The sequence below is a fragment of the Macaca fascicularis genome, chromosome 4, assembly GCF_037993035.2.
Source record: "Macaca fascicularis isolate 582-1 chromosome 4, T2T-MFA8v1.1".
NCBI classification, from domain to species: Eukaryota; Metazoa; Chordata; class Mammalia; order Primates; family Cercopithecidae; genus Macaca; species Macaca fascicularis.
The window spans coordinates 172,487,540-172,505,750 of NC_088378.1; the positions used below are offsets into that span (position 1 = coordinate 172,487,540).

An 18,211-nucleotide genomic window follows, 5' to 3' on the forward strand; every position below is an offset into this window, starting at 1 on the left:
CTGAGGCAAGTTTTTCATCTTTGCTTAAAGTATAGTCACTAGACCAGATAATGCAGAAACTTTTTACAAGCAGCGATCAAACAACCGAAAGCAGTTTATCTTTTTTCTCTCCTTTCGTTGTGGTTAATTAAAACTAATTCACAAGTTGCAAAATTTAAACTATTTTTGTACACAGCAAATTTTGCTTTAGATAAAGCAACTCTTTCATTACAGCAATTCATATAGTTTGAGGTCTTTTAGGTAAAAAGAAAAAAAAACCTAGGAAATGTGCAGCTCATGTATACTTTTATAAGAATTACTGATTTAAGAAATATTCATGGTGCTGCCTTCACGTTTGTCATTTGTAAATTACTTATGTAATTTTCTTTGACTGTACGTAGAGATAATTCTGCCAAGAAATAGAATTCGTTTTAAATATTTCTTTTGAGCAACTTTTCTGAAAATGATTTCCTTGTTTTGTTTATTATCCCATGTGTAGATATTGAGTCCACAGAGTTTAGCTAATGTACATGTGTGCGCACACACATGCATATGTATGTGTTTTACCCTATTGTATGAAGTTCTGAAATAACCTCAGGGCCCATAATGGCTACAAAATTTAGAAGAGTAACGAAAATAAATGTAGGTTCACAGTAGAGAATTTATTTGGGCATGGTAAATATGGTTGTTTTTATATTGGATACCATTCTTAACATATGAAAAGACTTAGGCAAAATGGAAATTTTATTTTAGCAAACCATAAAAGAGACCCTAACCTTAAAACAGTCTGTTGAGTTTTCATGTAAAACTACAATAGCAGTCTTCACATTTTGTTTCTAGTGCCCAGTTACACATTTTCTGATGAAAATCAGCTTTCATCTCAGTTTCCTTTCCTCCCTTTAAAACAGGAGCAAGTAATACTGCGGACACATTGTTTCAAGAAGTACTAGGTCGGAAAGACAAGGCAGATTCCACTAGAAATGCACTCAATGTGCTTCAGCGATTTAAGTTTCTTTTCAACCTTCCTCTAAATATTGAAAGGAATATTCAAAAGGTAGAGTACATATTTATTTATGTACATATGGTTATAGATGTCATACATTTTTAAGATTTTTTAAGATTTTTTTATATTAACAAAATGTCTTCATTTTGCTTTAATGACAGTTTTCAAAATGTTTCTTTATTTTAAAGGGTGATTATGATGTGGTTATTAATGATTATGAAAAGGCCAAGTCACTTTTTGGGAAAACGGAGGTGCAAGTTTTCAAGAAATGTAAGATTCATTTATTACTTTTAGATCTTCTACTTTCCTTTTATAGGAAGAATGTGGAATGTGTTCTGCAAAGAATGTTATATGAGTTTTAGTTTTTGTTTATATGAGGCTCTCTTTAAAATGTAAAACAATTACTTCAAAAATAACAGGATGACTTTTCTTATTTGATACATAGTGAAAATGAGCAACCGTGACTAGGTTGTTAGCCTGAGACATTCTTTGCCATTTGTTAACCGCAGTGCTATTAAGGAGTCTTAGTTTACTGGAAAGAATCAATGACAAGTATTTTATAGAGATGGAAACCTACATTTTAATCTTCCCGTCTTCAGAGAGACCAATAGACTTATGAATTCTTAACTCATTTAAAGGAAACTCAACATCTTTTGAAATTATTTCCAATGCCAGAGTTACAGAAAAATATAAAAGTTTAAAATGCTTTTTGGTTAAAGCCTTATCCACCAGGAGAAATATCACAGGGCTTTATTAAATTTAAAAATGAAATCTGTAGGGACTCAGAAAACTGAATTTAGTTTTTTATTGTGGTAAAATATGCATGCAGTGAAGTGTGCAGACCTTACATGTTAGAGGTCAGTGAGTTTTGACGAATACAATCACCCTTACCTGAGGCAGTGTCCAATGACTGTAGACAGGGCCCTGGTGCCTCTGTGTTAGTCGGCCCTCACCCCACGAAAGCAACTACTATTCTGCTTTCTGAAATTTGATTTTAAATTTTCATTCTGTAAATCTTGTGTATTCTTTTCTTTTTAAATAGATTATGCTGAAGTAGAAACAAGGATTGAAGCTTTAAGAGAATTACTTCTGGATAAATTGCTTGAGACACCATCAACCTTACATGACCAGAAGCGTTACATAAGGTAAATCTTCTGCAAACATTTTGCTGAATCATGTGTATCTGTTTGGTACTGGATGTATCATGTAACCTTAAGGCTAACTTGAGGGACTTTAGGAGATTATGAAACGGTGAAGGGGAAGACAAATAGCAGAAATTTAGAGGTGTCTGGTGTAGGACATCAGAATTCTTTTGAATACTAATAGATTTGGGAGTAGTTATGGAGTTACTTTTTAAGACAACTCTGCCATTTTCGGGAAAGGAAAAGTAGTCTCAACCTCTTCCTCCTGCTGAGCAAGGGGTGCCTCGCCTGGGGGATGGTGTGGGTGCCCGTATGCTGTGAAGAGGGGCTCCCTGCGTGGCTGAAAGCAGAACACTGCCACACACTGGGTGGGAAGTGCGTTACGCCACAAGATGTGCTGCTGCTTAACAGTAGAGTAAGTTCTGGAAGGTTTTAGCCTGGAATAGCTTTCTGATTTCCAAGCCTTTAGTGGTCAGTGAGAGAGAAATAAAGTCACCAAGTGAGCATACTTTTTAAAAAATTGTAGTAATATTGGGCCAGGCACGGTGGCTCATGCCTGTAATCCCAGCACAGCACTTTGGGAGGTCGAGGCAGGCGAATCACTAGGTCAGGAGTTCGAGACCAGCCTGACCAACGTGGTGAAACCCCATCTCTACTAAAAATACAAAAACCAGCTGGGCATGGTGCTGTGTGCCTGTAATCCCAGCTACTCAGGGGGCTGAGGCAGGAGAATCCCTTGAACCTGGGAGGCGGAGGTTGCAGTGAGCCGAGATCTCATGCCACTGCACTCCCAGCCTGGGCAACAGAGTGAGACTCCGTCTCAAAAAAAAAATTGCAGTAATATTAAGAGAGGTGAATTTCACAGGATATGAAGAGAAGGCCTTAGAGCGAAACAGTATCACATAATGGGAACTAGCTGTTAACTTTGGGCAACTGACTTGAGTTCTGTTTTTCAGTTTCTTCATCTGTGAAATGGACATGGTAATCAAATCTGCATCTCAGGGTAGTTGCAGAGATAATCAGAAATACATTTAAGGATTTAATACCTCCCCCGGCACATACAAAGTAGTCCGTAAATTTTATATGCATGTAGTTTATGTCAGGATTTGGAGATAAAGCGTATAAATTTTAAGGTTTTTATATCTGTGATTAAAAATACTAACCTCATTTTCTGCTAGGAGTTTTTGAGTTTGGCCTTTGTTCTCAGAATAACTTATTTTCCAAACTTAATGGTTTTTCCCCTTGAATTAGTGACATTGACTGAGTATCCAGTGGCTGTAAAATGACAGTAGACTCTGTATTTATGAATTTAGCTGTGGTCCCGTGTGATTTTTGAAAATAATGTCTCAGGAATAGGCATGGTGGCCCAGACCTGTGATCCCAGCACTTTGGGAGGCCAAAGTAGAAGGATTGCTTGAGTCTAAGAGTTCAAGACTAGCCTGGGCAACATAGCAGCACCTGGTCTCTGCAAAAAATCAACAGTGAGCCAGATGTGGGGATGCGCGTCTGTCGTCCCAGCTACTCAGGAGGCTGAGGCAGTAGGATCTCTTGAGGAGCCCAGGAGTTTGACGCTGCAGTGAGATGTAATTGTACCACTGCACTCGAGCCTGGGTGACAGCAAGATCCTGTCTCTGAAAAGAAAAGACTGTCTCGGAAAGAGGGTCTGGCCTGAAAGCTGCTGTGTGTGCAGTTGTGAACTGGGAAAGGATCCGCACCTGGACCTGTGTCCTAGTGACGAGGCGTACGGCGGGTGTATGAGCTGTCGTCCCTGGCAGCATACTAGTATTGCCCAGGAGGAAGCCAGCAGAGGCACTGGCGGTGGGATAGAGAGGGCACTGTGATTGCAGGCTGCCACCCCTGCACGTGTGTGGCGTGCTCAGGCACCGTGTGGGATGTGTTCTACGTGTCCTTTCTAATCCTGATCACCACCACGAAAGGACGCTTGTGTGGTGCCCACTGGACAGGTGAAAACACCGAAGCTTGCCCAGCACACACAGTGACTGGGGGGACGGGATGCCTGTTTGGCTTCAGAGCCCACCCTTGCTTCTCTCTAAGCTGCCTTCATAAGAACGAATGTATGTGGGGTTTTTCCTGGTTTGTGGAATCCTCGAAGTTTAAAGCTGGAAATAAACCACACGTTAGTTATCCCACTGCTCTATTTTCTACCTAGAAAGCTACAGAGTTCCAGGGAGGCTGAGCGTCGCGTCCAGGACACGCAGCTGGGTAGCGTCAGACGCCCTGAGGCTGCTGCTTCCTGCTCTGCTCCTTCGCTGTGTGTGCTTTGTGTATTTCTGGCCTGTTTACACTTGTTATTTTAAACTTGCCTATAGTAATGTGTTAAATCTTACTGAGTGTACAGATTCTTTATGTTGTGAGTTACCATCTGAATGGATAACTCGTGCAGTTCTTATGACTATGTAACTTACTGGATATCCTTTAAAAGGTGGTGGTGCCAAAAAAGATTCTTTTAAGTAGCCTTTTAACTACCATTTTTCCTGTCATCTTAAAGGCAAAAGAGCAAAAATATAAACAAGTCAACAATAATTTATGTATTTTTTAATGATTATTTTATTTATGATGCTTTGAGAAAATACTGAGCAGTCGTTACCTTTTTAAATTAAATGTTTAGTCACTAAGAAATAGAAAAATAAGATCAGAACCAGGTCAAATACCTGTTGGACTTTGAAATTTGTGAACATCAAGTAGGAATAGAGATAGCTTTATCGTGAACAACAATGTATTCATTTTCTTACATAGTTCAAATTATGCACAGTAGAAGGGAAAATCAGATTACCGCTATATTGTCTTACTATTGTTCACAATTTTTTCCAATATCGTTCACTATTTTATCTAATTTAAACCTTCCCAGTTCTTCTCCCTCTCCTTATTTCTGCCTTGATGCTGGCAGGAAGCAAAGCTCTGCATATCCCTTTCCACAGCAGTGTAGCTGTGAGAAGATCACGTCAAATATGACTAAAAACTTTCTTAATTCTTAAATTTTAAAATACTGAGCCTGTGTTCATCATAATTAACATTCTTTACATTGCTTTTTAATCTAAAAAGCCTTTTAAAAAAGTGTTCTTAATATGCAGTTTTAAAAGAAATGGCAGTAACATGTATCGTTCTAAACAAAGAGCTTTGAAATGGAACTTATTTTTAGCTGCATCCTAAAAGTAAACAAGAAACTTATTTGAAGAGCCCAGCACAAGTTGTCATACTTTTGAACTGAGTCTAGAATTTCTAAGAGAACAACTTTATCTTGCTTTGTAAAACTCTTATAAACTCCTTTACCTTAGTGCCCGTTAATAAGATGATAGAAAAAGTCTTTTGTTACTAAGTTTTGCAAGGACACAGTCAACATTTTAAAGAGACGTCTAATGTAAAAAGTTACTAAGCAAAGCTTATTGGTTCCTCTAGCTGTACTTCTGGAAAAGGAACCCTTGTACTGAACTGTCTACATTCCTGTTCAGTAATTTAACATTAAAAGGAACACCGTCCCTAAAAGAATATCTCTGTATTTTACTGCTAATACCGAATCTGAGGGCTACGTGAGTGAAAGTGTTGGGAGAAAGCATTGCAGAGGTGTTTGGAGGCTAAACAAGCCTATTTAGGGAGAACTGAAATGCATTATCCCCAGCAGGAAAGCATAGAATCACTTCTTTGGGGAGAAGAGACACAATGTACTATTTGTTGTATTTACCGTTCAGGTAATAAAAGAAGAAAGCCTGTGTGAGAGAAAGATTGGATTTTGGAATCTGAAATGAATCGCCTGTGCCAAGCTAAATGTAGCTGGTTAGATTGTAGTTTTTTCCTCAGAATGCTCTTCTTATTTATGAGGAGCAGCCCTGGTGACTTCTTAATCTGGGCAAAGCTCTTCCTTCTAATTGAGCTGCCACTTTCTCCGCACAGAAACACATCCTGTTTGCAGCTGCCGGTGGTCACAGGGAGGAGATGGCACTTCTTGGCCACCTCTGGGCAGCCTGAGTGCGGCCCCTCTGCAGATGCCTGGATATCCAGCTCCCCACAGCACCCAGGCCCTCCCCGTCAGCTGGGAATGTCAGTGTTCTCAGCATTTTATTTGTTGCTAACATATTACAAAGTGGATTTGTTTCTCCTCTGGCTGCTGATTGAGATACCTGAGTAACACATGCTCACCACTGGAGGAATGGGCTGGAAGCATGGGCACACTCCTGAGGGACTGAGGTCTGGCCCCAGGTCAGCCTGGAGCCATTGATGACATTTGCCACTGAACAGAAACCTCTAGACCAGAGACAAAGGACAGCATATGGCTTAACAACAGTTGTAAGACAATAAATTCATTTGGACATGCTCTTGGAGTTGATTTAATTGGATTTAGCTTGCTATATTTTATATTTTGTGAGGGCTGAGGGCCAAATCTTAAATAATATTTGACAGAAGTTTTTCTGTTGAAATATATTTAAATGGTCTCTATGGGTTTGGGTGTTTTATATACAAAGACTTGAAATATTTTAAGAATATTTAGGAACTAAGAAAAGCATCGAACTATACCGTATTTTCTAGGGAAATATTTTCTCAGTCATGAGTGTGGACTTTAGAGGTGAGTTGACTCCAAATCTCCTCACAGTTGGGTTGGCCCTCATGTCGCTAGAAGCAGTGCCATACTGCCATCTCGTGGCCGTGTTTCGTATCAGAAAGAAAGAATTAAAAAGCTACGATTTAAAAACTATTTGCCCAGTGTCTGCTGGCTCCCACCTGTGTCCAATGTAATGACTCTGAACTCGGTAGAAAAACTCTGTGAGCTAAATGTAAATATAAAGAGAAATGCTCATCGAGTAGATGGATCACTGCAAATCGTCCTTGTCTTTTTACAGAGAGCTGTTCTTAACAGTATTTTCATTTATGATATGAAAAAAAATTTTAAGCTCTGCTATTTATTTATTTTTTGTTTGTTTGCTTGTTTGTTTGTTTGTTTGTTTGTTTTGAGATGACGTCTCGCTCTGTCGCCCAGGCTGCGGTACAGTGGTGAGATCTCCGCTCACTGCAACCTCTGCCTCTTGGGTTCAAGCGATTCTCCCGCCTCAGCCGCCCGAGTAGCTGGGATTACAGGCGCACACCAACACCCTTTGCTAATTTTTGTATTTTTAGTAGTGACGGGATTTCAGCACATTGGCCAGGCTGGTCTCAAACTCCTGACCTCAGGTGATCACCCACCTCAGCCTCCCAAAGTGCTGGGATTACATGCAGGAGCCATCTCACTTAGCTAAGAAATTTGAATATATTTCATTGAGAACTAAATATTAAAGACTAATCTTTGACAGGGGACAAGACTAATTTATATAATTGTAGCCTTTAAAAAGTAATGATTTTAAAATATGCCAGCATTTCCCTTTGGCCTCAACCTTGGACTTGCTTTTTCAGGTACCTGTCTGACCTTCATACCCCTGGTGACCCTGCGTGGCAATGCATCGGAGCCCAGCACAAGTGGATCCTTCAGCTCATGCACAGCTGCAAAGAGGGATACGTGAAAGATCTGAAAGGCAAGGATTTCTCTTCCAGTGTATTATGTGATTCCTTCATGTCATTTAAATACATTTTGGAAATGTTTTAATGATGAAGGCAATGACTACCGATCATCTTTTGTTTCTTTTGTGGGTTTTTTGGCCACTGGTTAGCATTGTGCTGATGAAAAGGGACAGCTCTTGTATCGTGTCTGTTTTGTGGTTGATGGGCAGTGTTGGCGTTTCGGGGCAGGCAGTGTGATGCTGAGGAAGTGACATCGGTCTTTGGTAACTGCCAGTCTGTACATCGTTTCGTCACGTGTATGTTGAGTCCTGCTGTGTGCCGTGCACTGCACCCAGTGCTAGCAAGACGGAGCCACTGCCTCCCGGAGTTACTGCTGGAGGAAGGGAAAGCCACGAGGCATGTAACTAACCGAACAAATGCTGGGACAGGTGAGGAAAAGAAAAAAGAAAATCAGGATGTTCCAAAAGGGAGTGACTGAGGAGAATGCTTTAGATGGCTGGTGTGGGACTGTCTCAGAAAAGCCTCCATATTAGAACTGGAAGGATGAAAAGTGCCTACTAGCCACCTCCGCCTGAGAAAGGGGCCACCTGTGTGGCGGCCCCGAGGGAAGCTGGGGGAGAGAAGTCAAAGGCCTGTTTGCATGCAGGTTTATTGGCTTTGTTTGTGTGCTGTCATTTGAAGAATATTGAGTGTACTGAACGCCTGCTATGCTGCAGACGCTGTTGGGTGCTAAAGTCACAGTAGTCAGGACAACAGACAAGGGCCTGGCTCATGCAAGCTCACAAAGTAGTAGGGGAAACAGGGAACTAGCCAGCTGTTAGAATATGATGTGCTGTTTCCTATGACTGGGGAAGTTCCCAGTGACATTGGAGTGCCTAGGAGGAGCCTCTGATCCCGGGTTTTGAGGTCAGGGGAGTGACGTTCTGAGAGCTGAAGGAAGTGACATCTCTTTTGAGATCGGAAGGCGCTCTGCATTGGCCAGTTGAAATAGAGGAGGAAGGTGTTTAAGACTGTTCCAGGAAGGGAGAATGTACACAGGTTACAAGCACGAAAAGCCCTCTGAATCCTGTGTGCCTGGAGCTTAGAGCGTGGAGGTGGAGCGAGGAGACGAGCTTTCTTGGCCCCGTGACAAGTTCAGACTTCACCCGGAGCGCGTTGCGGAGTCGGTGACGGATTTTAAGCGGCGGCCAGTGGATTGGGGGAAGACCAGCTCAGACTTACTTTTGAAAAGATGACGACTCTGGCCGTCCGTGGTAGGTGGATGAGAGGGAGCAAGTCCAGAGCAGCGAAGCTGGTGAGGAGACAGGCACCCCACCTAGTGTGGAGGTGGTGGGCATGTGAGGAAGAGCACGGACTCTAGGGCCGTTCAGGAATAGAATTGATAGGGCTGGATGATGGATGAGTGAAGAGGAGGAGGGATGAGCAGTGATACCCAGATGGCTGACTGGCAGCCAGTTAGGGTGGTGGTGCCATTGAGTTAGGGAACATGGGGGAGAAAAGCGATTCTGCCCCTTTGTTTGGACAGCTTGACTTGAGGTTATCTGACATGGAAGTAGAGATGAAAGTAGTTGGATTTAGAGCCTGAGAAATTTGAGCATGGTGGGCGTACAGGTGGTCCCTTGGAACTCACGCATTTACCCAGGAAGATGAAAAAAGAAGCAAACCCAGGAAAGAGTCCTGACAAGTAACGTTTAAGGGACTGGTAGAGGAAGAGAAGCCTGTGAGGGGAACGAAGGAGGGTGGTCATGGCAGGACGGAAACACGGAAGGGAGTGGTCAGCAAAATCCCTGAGACGAAGCAGAAGGTGAAAGAGAAACGTCCTTGTGATTGCTCTTAGGCTGTTGGTGGTGACTCTGGCAAACGCAGGGTCAGTGGCCTGAGCCCCTAACTGGATGACGTAAGAAGGGTCGTGGTCCTCATCAGGTCCCCGGGAGGATTCGGAGCTGTAACAGGAGAGCAGTCTTGGCAGAGAAGGAAGGACAATGGAGAGGTCGCCATTGTTTATTTCTAGCATAGTTTTGTCATGAATTAGTTGGCTTAGGTTTGAGGACTTTCCAGCTCTGATTCCATTTTTTCTAGGCTTGATATTTAAGAAAACCCAAATATCTCTGCTGAAGCCATGTCAACATCCCCATTAATGTTATTAATTATTTTAGATTTTTTAGCAAGTGAAAATGACAGCAAATGTTACACATAGTCTGTAGTCTTTGGGAATATTTAGAGAAGCTTACATATTTATTTCTCTGTTGATTCCACTAATAATTTTTGAGTCTACTCTGTTCGGCAGAGCTCTCAACCTTAAGGACCCGTCAGAGTCCACTGGGGCTTTTTAACAACTAATTCTCAGTTCTTGGCCTTACCCCTTCCCTCCGTGCCAAGCACATTCTAGTCCCTGTGGCTGGAACCCAGGCGTAGGCATTTTCAAGCTCCCGGGTGGTTCAGGTGCAGCCAGGGCTGATCACCAGGACGCTGGGTGCCGTGCCTGGAGCAGGAAGTGCAGTGCGAGCTGGCCTCTTGGAGCTTGTCATCTAGTGAGAAACACATCACCTAAAAAATCACGTAGGCATGTATTCGGTCGGGATAGTGAAAAGTGTGAGGAAGTGGGGAGTACAGAATTTATGAAAATGTGTGACAGGAGGGTGCAGTCTGGTTGGGGGGAGTCCAGGGACGTCTCCTAGAGGAGGTGAAATCTCAGTTGAACCTGAACGACGACAGTCACTTTCCTAGATAGGCACTGAGAAGCGTTCCAGACACTTTCAGGTGCCCAACAAATGTCACTGCTCTCCAGCAAAGGCGGTGATGAATGCAGTCACAATATTCACCGGGTACAAGTAGGATGTGTCGTCTGACCGAGGATTTTCCTACTTAATCTGAATACATAATTTGGTATGAAAATATTTGAATTTCTGGAATATGTGTGTAATTTATGAAGACAACATAATTGGAAAAATTCCAGAAAATTTCATCTATCTTGTCATTTCTTTACCTAAATATCCGTCACCAAAAGTCTGAATCTTTCTCAGAGATAGAGGGAAACACGCCTTCATCTTCCCTTCCCTGACATCTTAATGTACTGCTATATGTATTCATTCTAAATTGCTTGAAGTCAGCATTTTGGAAAAGGAAAAGGTGGCAGAAGCTTTTGTGTAACTCACTTACTCTGAGCAAGCTTGTTGTGTACCTTGTTCATCACTTGGGAAATAATCGAAAGAATGTGCATGAAATGGGAGCAGTGCCTCAGGTTACTTGCTTTACTTCATCTTTTCATTAGAAAGTGGAGGGCCGGTGCGGTGGCTCACGCCTGTAATCCCAACACTTTGGTAGGCCGAGGCAGGTGGATCATAAGGTCAGGAGTTTGAGACCAGCCTGGCCAACGTAGGGAAACCCCATCTCTACTGAAAATACAAAAATTAGCCAGGCATGGTGGCACGTGCCTATAGGCCCAGCTACTCAGGAGGCTGAGGCAGGAGAATCACTTGAACCCAGGAGGCAGAGGTTATGGTGAGCCAAGATCATACCACTACACTCCAGCCTGGGCAACAGAGCAAGACTCCCATCTCAAAAAAAAAAGAAAAGGAGAAACAATTCCTTACTACTCTTTGAACTTTACAATTTTAATGTCAGTACAATATAAATGTCTTAAATTCACATTTTATTTTTTCTTTTGACATTCAGACCATGCTTAACTGTTCCCTCTGTCATTGTCAGTAAACACTGCTAATCTAAATGTAGGTAATTCTAGCACATGAGAGCCTTTTAACTGGAAAATTGGGGTGGTTTTTTGAACTTAGGTCAGAAGTGATTTTCACTATTAAATTTTGGAAAATCCCACATATATTTAAAAGCAGAAAGGATAATGTAACAATACCCCATATACTCACCCTGACTTCAGCAGTTACCAACTCATAGCCAGTCTCATTTTATCAACTCATAGCCAGTCTTACCTGCTTCTCTCCCCTTCCTCACTCTGGATTATTCTAAAACAGATCACATCATTTTATCCATAATTAATTCAGTATATAATTCTTAGAAATAAGGATTCTTTTGAAAAACTGTAGCCAAAATACCATGACCATTACTTAAAATATGAATACTTTTAAAATATGAAATACTCCAATTTCAAATTCAGAAAGTTTAATTTCTTCAGTATCTTTCTGAGTGCATCGATACCATTGCCTTTGAGCTGATACTCAGTGCATAGGCAAATGGTAAGTGAGATGTGGCATAGATGCAGACAGAACGTTTCCTCGAATGGAAGGAGAATTCGCCATTAGTGAAATAGAGTGTGCTTTGGCCAGTTTGCTCTTCGGTATTTTTCTGTTTGTTATCATTTTTATATGCGTATGTCATTGCACACGTTAACTTTAATATACACATATCTACAGCCGGGCGTGGTGGCTCACGCCTGTAATCCCAGCACTTTGGGAGGCTGAGGCAGGCGGATCACAAGGTCAGGAGATCGAGGCCATCCTGGCTAACACGGTGAAACCCCGTCTCTACTAAAAATAGAAAAAATTAGCCGGGCGTGGTGGTGGCGCCTGTAGTCCCAGCTACTCAGGAGGCTGAGGCAGGAGAATGGCGTGAACCCGGGAGGCAGAGCTTGCAGTGAGCCGAGATCGTGCCACTGCACTCCAGCCTGGGCGACAGAGCGAGACTCCGTCTCAAAAAAAAAAAAAAAAAAAACCACATATCTACATTTACATCTACAGGTAATGTCATTGTATCTATGTATGTATATGTGTGCATGTGTTTATATAAAATATTTGCCTGAATTATACATTTGCTGGGAATACACACAAATTTTCTTTTATGTCATCTACAACTGTTGTTGACGAGGGACCCTTGGTGGATATTTTATCATTGTCCTAATTATATGTAACATAAATGTAAGTTAATACGGGGGAAGGCCTACTAAATATTATTTGGAATTTCTTTTGAGCATCCTCTCATAATTGTGACATTTTAGATGGGGAAGAAATCTGGGAAACTGTCGTTTTGTGGGTGACTTTAGATCTATTTCGCGTGTGACAAAGGTATCTCATAGAAGCCAGGGGACAGACCCTCGTCCTCTGTATCCTGAGTAGGGATGGGACTAGTGAGTGTCCAGATCTCCCCCTCTCAGCTGATCACACTCCCTCCAGACCGTTGAGTTTTAGGGAAATAGGTGACTGAACACCTCCCTCTGTTTCGTTGTTGGAGCAAATACTGCCTCGAGCAGGATTTCTCACTGGAGTCAGAGCCGATGAGCATTCCCCTGGTAAGGGAAGGCTGGCTGGTACTTGCGGATTTGTGAAGAGCTGCGCCTGAAACTAGCCAAGCTAAATGAAGTGCTTCTGGTCTTTATTACTTTTATGCTATTTTGCTATACATAGGTGAATTCTATTAAGGAAATTTTACGTAGACCTCATCACTCACTCCTAAAATTATATATGCAGTGTAAATAAATGCTCTGAGAATGAGCAAGTTAAGAAAATGGAGATGAGTAAGAGAGCATCCAGTACCCCAGGAGGGATCCTGGGAAATGCAAGGCTGTCCCGGGAAGGCCCACCGTGCCCCCATCAGAGCCAGAGGAACTCATGGCAAGTAAGTTGGATGTAAAGTTGCAGAGCCAGCAGCCTGCAGCGGATGCCACCTCTCTCTTGATTGGAGTGTGTCTGGTTCTTTTCTGATGCCCAGTGCTTGGTAACAGAGTACTTGTTTGCGTGGCACCTGCTGTTTCCTTGAATTGATTATAGCTGTCCACTGAAGGCTGGAGCATTTGAAAAGGCAATTACTAAAGTAAGAAATAGCTTAGAAATGATTTGCCATAAAAGGACTGCCTACATTTTATCTGGTACTTTGTTGTAAAACTACATTGTTTTTATGCGGGTTTTCTCAGGAGCCAGCTTTTAAAATGAAAGCTTACTACATTCCAATATAAAGAAAGCAAGTTTTAAGTAGTTCCTTTATTATAATGTCAGTACTTAGACTACTAACACTGTAAACTTGTTTAAGTAAATCCACCAGCAGAACAATGGATAAGAACAAGAATAGCTTTGTGAAATGAAATGCAGTTTTAAATGGGTAGACTATAAATATTTTAAACAGAAAAATAATTCTTGATGTCTTTTTAAAGTAAATGTGGTCTTTGTGCATGAATCTAAGAAATCTAACATATAAATATTTTTTTAAGTCTGCTTTTTTAAAGCAAAGACTTTTACTTTTCACTTTGGTGGTTTGGGGAAAAAAAAAAGTTAATTGTATGTAGCCCTGTGGTATTCGGAGAAAATTTTATGAGCAAAGATGGTGATAGATTTTCAGAGACAGCAGTCCTACATACAAAGCTACCTTTTTCCAAGAAAGATCCTTTTGTAGATGAAGCATTTGGCAGCAGAGTTTGCCGTACGGTTGATATTCCTATGAGTCCTGCATTAGATCGTTCTCTGGACTCGTTTTTGTAGTAATAACATACACTGGTGCTAGCAGACGGTGCCCTTCGGAGCATAGCACGAAGACAGGACGGGAGCTTACCCTTGCACCTTACACACCCCTGGGCCTTGACCTCCAGACGCTCCACATGCCTCTGCCCATCATATCTGGGCAACTCTGTAGCCCAAATATGATCTTTTAGGTTTTTCTAAGGGTGAAAAAAGATGGGAGAAACAAGAGCAAACTAAGGTTAATATGTTAAAAACTCATCTTGAAACCTTTGAAATACTGATGGAAGAGTTTATTGTGTTTTTCCGGGCTGAACAGGTTAATCATGTTGCTTCTCTTCCCCTGTGTTCAAAGCAGCCTTGTGTTCTGAATTGTTGTACATGTTAAACTTTTACTACCTTATAAGAGTGTCACCCGTCTCTTAAAATTCCTGTGAAATAGGTCCAAAATTAGACTGAGTCTTCAGAGGTTTCCTGCCAGGAAAAGCCTTTGGTTAACCCCCTACTGACATTCACAAACAGGATTTTTAAAGGTGGTCTTCAAAGGTGTTTTTTTCTTTGTTCTGAATGTGAGTTAAAATATATGCTGGCTATGTCTGATAACTTAAGGGAAAAGGCATCAGGCAACTCAGAGTAAGCATTCCCTTCTTTCAGAGAGGTACTTAATTAGAACTTCTCAAAAGGACATAATTAGAATTAGGGTTCAATAGGCAACATTTAGAATATGAGCCAGAGTGTTAGGTAAGCAGTAAGTTCTCCAGAACAGCCACAGAGCAAAGGAAAAGACATTTGTACCTGGCTCAGGTTCTCTCTGAAAATGTAGACACGATATGTCCCATCTTGAGCGGTTTGAGTTATCACAGTGGTGGGGCTGTGATACTACAGAAAGAAAACTGAAGAACAGGCTGTGCTAAGTATCTACCCTCTTAGTAACTTCTAACACTCACTGGAGTATTAATTACTTGCTGTAAGAAATAAAAGCATTTATGTTACTCCAAGAACCTTAAGGTACACAAAGTCCGTATTTTCAACACAAGCTCATAACATACGTGCATAAATCATATTATTACAATTTATGATTTTGAATTTACATAGTATAATTAAACTTTTCGCATATTCCTGTATGTGACATTAAATTAGAACCTCCGTTAGGAAACCATTAGCAGATTCATTGAATTTTCTATGGAACCATACAAATATGTTCATAGTTAAAAAGTCAGTATAAGTGTATTGTTGTATATATGCTAAATCTTCTAACAAAATTATAATTTTAATTTTAAAGTTACAATGAAGTTATACGTTAGGAAGCTTCTTTTTTTATGGAGTCAGTTTTCTAGAGATCTAAAAAATTGTTTCTCTCCTGAATATTTATCACAGCATGAACCCAGGATGAGAGAGTTTGGTTTAAAAAAAGGAAAGGCACAACTGCAGCAAGTACAGATACGAGATGCTGGTTTATGTCCATCTTCCCTCCCTGCAGCTCAGCGCTTGGGTGGTGTCTTTGTGAGCTGTGTGCAGCTGCCAATGGGCTGACCTCCAGGGGAGACTTCTGCTGTGCACTTGTTCGTTTGCATGCTGCGATGACAGAGTTTTTCAAAATTGTCTTTAGAAGATGAAATGCTTAGTGGGGTTTTATTTACCTGCTTTAAGATGTATAAGCTATACTCTGTCTACCGTGTATATGCACACACTGAGAAAGTAGATTCAGGAGAGGGAAGTGGAAGAAGAGTACCGGTTTATGATTGCAATCAAAATGATCTTCCCTTCAGCAAGCCAGTGCTCTGATTTTCCTTTTCCTTTTGTCACTGTTTCAGAGAAAGAAAAAAACCCAGGTAATGTTTAACATGCCACAACTTAGACTTGAAACGCATATCATTAGAAACTGTTACTGTTATTTGTGAATAGACGCATATCATTAGACACTGTTATTGTTATTTGTGAATAGCATAAGTTTGTGTAAACAGTTGTAATGACCAGAGTGCAGATCAGCAAGTGTTTACATAATCATTTTATATAATGATTTGATTTAAACTCTAATTTGAAAGCAATTTATCTTCCAAATTAAAATTAAGACTAATAATTAATACTTGTAATAATTAAGCAGTTTTTTTTTCAGTCAGTAACCTGGGATTTGAGAATTTGATTTCTTTTGGAACAGCACACCACTCATTTGTAGATCCCCGTGTAGTAAAGTAACAGCTGTTGAATATCACAGGAAAAAGTTGGATTAAGGTCTCTTTTTTCTGTTTCTCCTGTTTTATAATAGATTCTATTCACCTTACAATGAATAATCTATCTTTTTTAGATCAGACAGGCCAAAAAGGCCATGTGAAAAGGCCCTTTTCAATTTGTGATTGTAGCAGCTGGTTCTTTTCTACTGCCCTGGCTTACTGTGCATCTGGAAGAAGACTTCTGGTAGCCGGAAGTCATTTCACGTCTAAACTTGTCCCCGTCCTTCACAGAAAAAAATGTTTGATGATGAATGTCAAACACACATTGAATACTAACTTTACTTGGTAATTTAAAAATACTGATTATGATGAGTATTTTTGTTCTGTATTCTGTCAGTTTTGTAATTCCTTTATTTATATATTCTAAGCATTTTTCTGCATGTAAATCTATATGAAACTACTAAAAGACATAGGACTTCAACAAAAGCATACATTTCGTTTTGATTATTCAGTTATCCAGCTTACTTATTACAAATACATGATTCTTGCGTAACTAGCCAATGGTAGCTAATAAATGCTTCTTCAAAGTTTATACCTGTAGTTTTGCTTTTAATTTACATTTCCTTTTTTGAACTCTTGCTTTGAATGATATGGAAATGCACATCCGAAATGCTGCCCTGGAGCCTGTGAAGGACAGTCCTGAGTGAGTGAGTTAACACGGGCTTCTTAACTATGCCTCCCTTTGTTTAATTTGGATTAAATGATACTCTTTAAATTAAGGAAATGCCCCTGTCAGAACTTTAAAAATGTTATATATATACATATATATGTATACATGTATAATCGGAAGATCAAAAAGCATTTTTATCTGTTGACACAGGTCTAATTCGTGAGGAATTTGTAATCTGCCTTGATACGCCCTCCCCACCCCCACCCCCAGCTTTGGCATTGAAATTCCTGTGTGTGGTGTGCTTGAAAGGAATCCCATCCTGCCTGTGTCTGTGGAGGCTCCCGGCCCGTGTTTGGTCAACAAGCAACAGTGGGTGGTCGGGCCGCTGTGCAGGACAAGGGCCCGCTGTGCGCAGGAAAATGTGTTCAAAGGTGTTTAAGGGCCGTGAGGAAGTCAGCCACCCTTCTGAGAGTCTGAGGCTGCAAATCAGTGGTCCCCACACTGTTGTAGACTGTGAGAAAACTTGCTGTAGTATGCATGAAGGATGAGAAAATACAGTAATCTTATTCACCTGGCTCTGCCTCTGCAGGCTTCCCTTAAGAAGGGTCTCTTCTGCCCTTTATGTGGTATAGAGTGTGTTTTAAAAAAATGCTATTTAAAATCAGAAAGACTTGCACAGCTTTGAGTGGAAAGGATTTGACTGATAAGGTTTCCTGGAAGTCCTACAGAATTCTAGGTATAATAAGCATTTTCCATAGAGTCTTCTTAAAGTCCTTATCAGGTTTTTGCAGTGTTGTAGGATTTTTAGAGTTTTAATATAAACCTTTAAGTTTCTGAGCTTTCTGGAAGATTTTTTCAGATCTATAGTTTAAGATAAAACTGAAGTCTTACTATGGTAGAAATTTCACAGTTGTTGGAAAAAATAGCAGATGTTTCAACTTGTTTACGGCAAATTGTCAAAGATTGTTTACTTTCTTTTAGAAAAATAATAAATTTTAAATTTTTGATTATTTTTACACTTCTAGTGAAGTGACTAGGATTGTTTCATTAGTGTTCTGAAGAAAATTATTTCTGCAACTTCTGAAAACAAATTTTCCAAGTATTTTTCTCTTGTTAAAATTTCCAGAGGTATTTTTTTCTAATTTTATGTTAGTTTATAATTTGTTAAATGTATCTGCATACTTAAAATTAGAAAAAGAATTTTGAGGATGTCACAAGCATATGTTATAGAAGCATTATTTAACTGGAAAAATAAAATACTAACTTTTGACTTCCAGTAGTTAAAAACTTCGTTGTGTCTTTTTTTAATGTTAAGTGGTTAAAGG

The 18,211-nt window shown here is 40.5% G+C and overlaps 1 protein-coding gene across 18 annotated transcripts in view; it reads left to right on the top strand.

The window, feature by feature from the left end:
• Positions 1–18,211, top strand: part of EXOC2 (exocyst complex component 2) — a 207,783-nt gene that overhangs the window by 95,945 nt on the left and 93,627 nt on the right. For 15 of the 18 annotated variants that reach the window (XR_012434340.1, XM_065544513.1, XM_074038950.1 and 12 more), the window contains 4 exons: positions 888–1,033; positions 1,171–1,252; positions 2,025–2,127; positions 7,525–7,643. Coding sequence is in view for 15 of the 18 variants with exons in the window: in XM_065544513.1 (XP_065400585.1) it covers positions 888–1,033; positions 1,171–1,252; positions 2,025–2,127; positions 7,525–7,643 (450 nt within the window). In the remaining 3 variants the exon portion in view is untranslated. Of the gene's footprint in view, positions 1–887; positions 1,034–1,170; positions 1,253–2,024; positions 2,128–7,524; positions 8,883–15,828; positions 16,924–18,211 lie in introns of those variants that run through there. The other 3 variants (XM_074038955.1, XM_074038956.1, XM_074038957.1) reach the window with 3 other exon arrangements.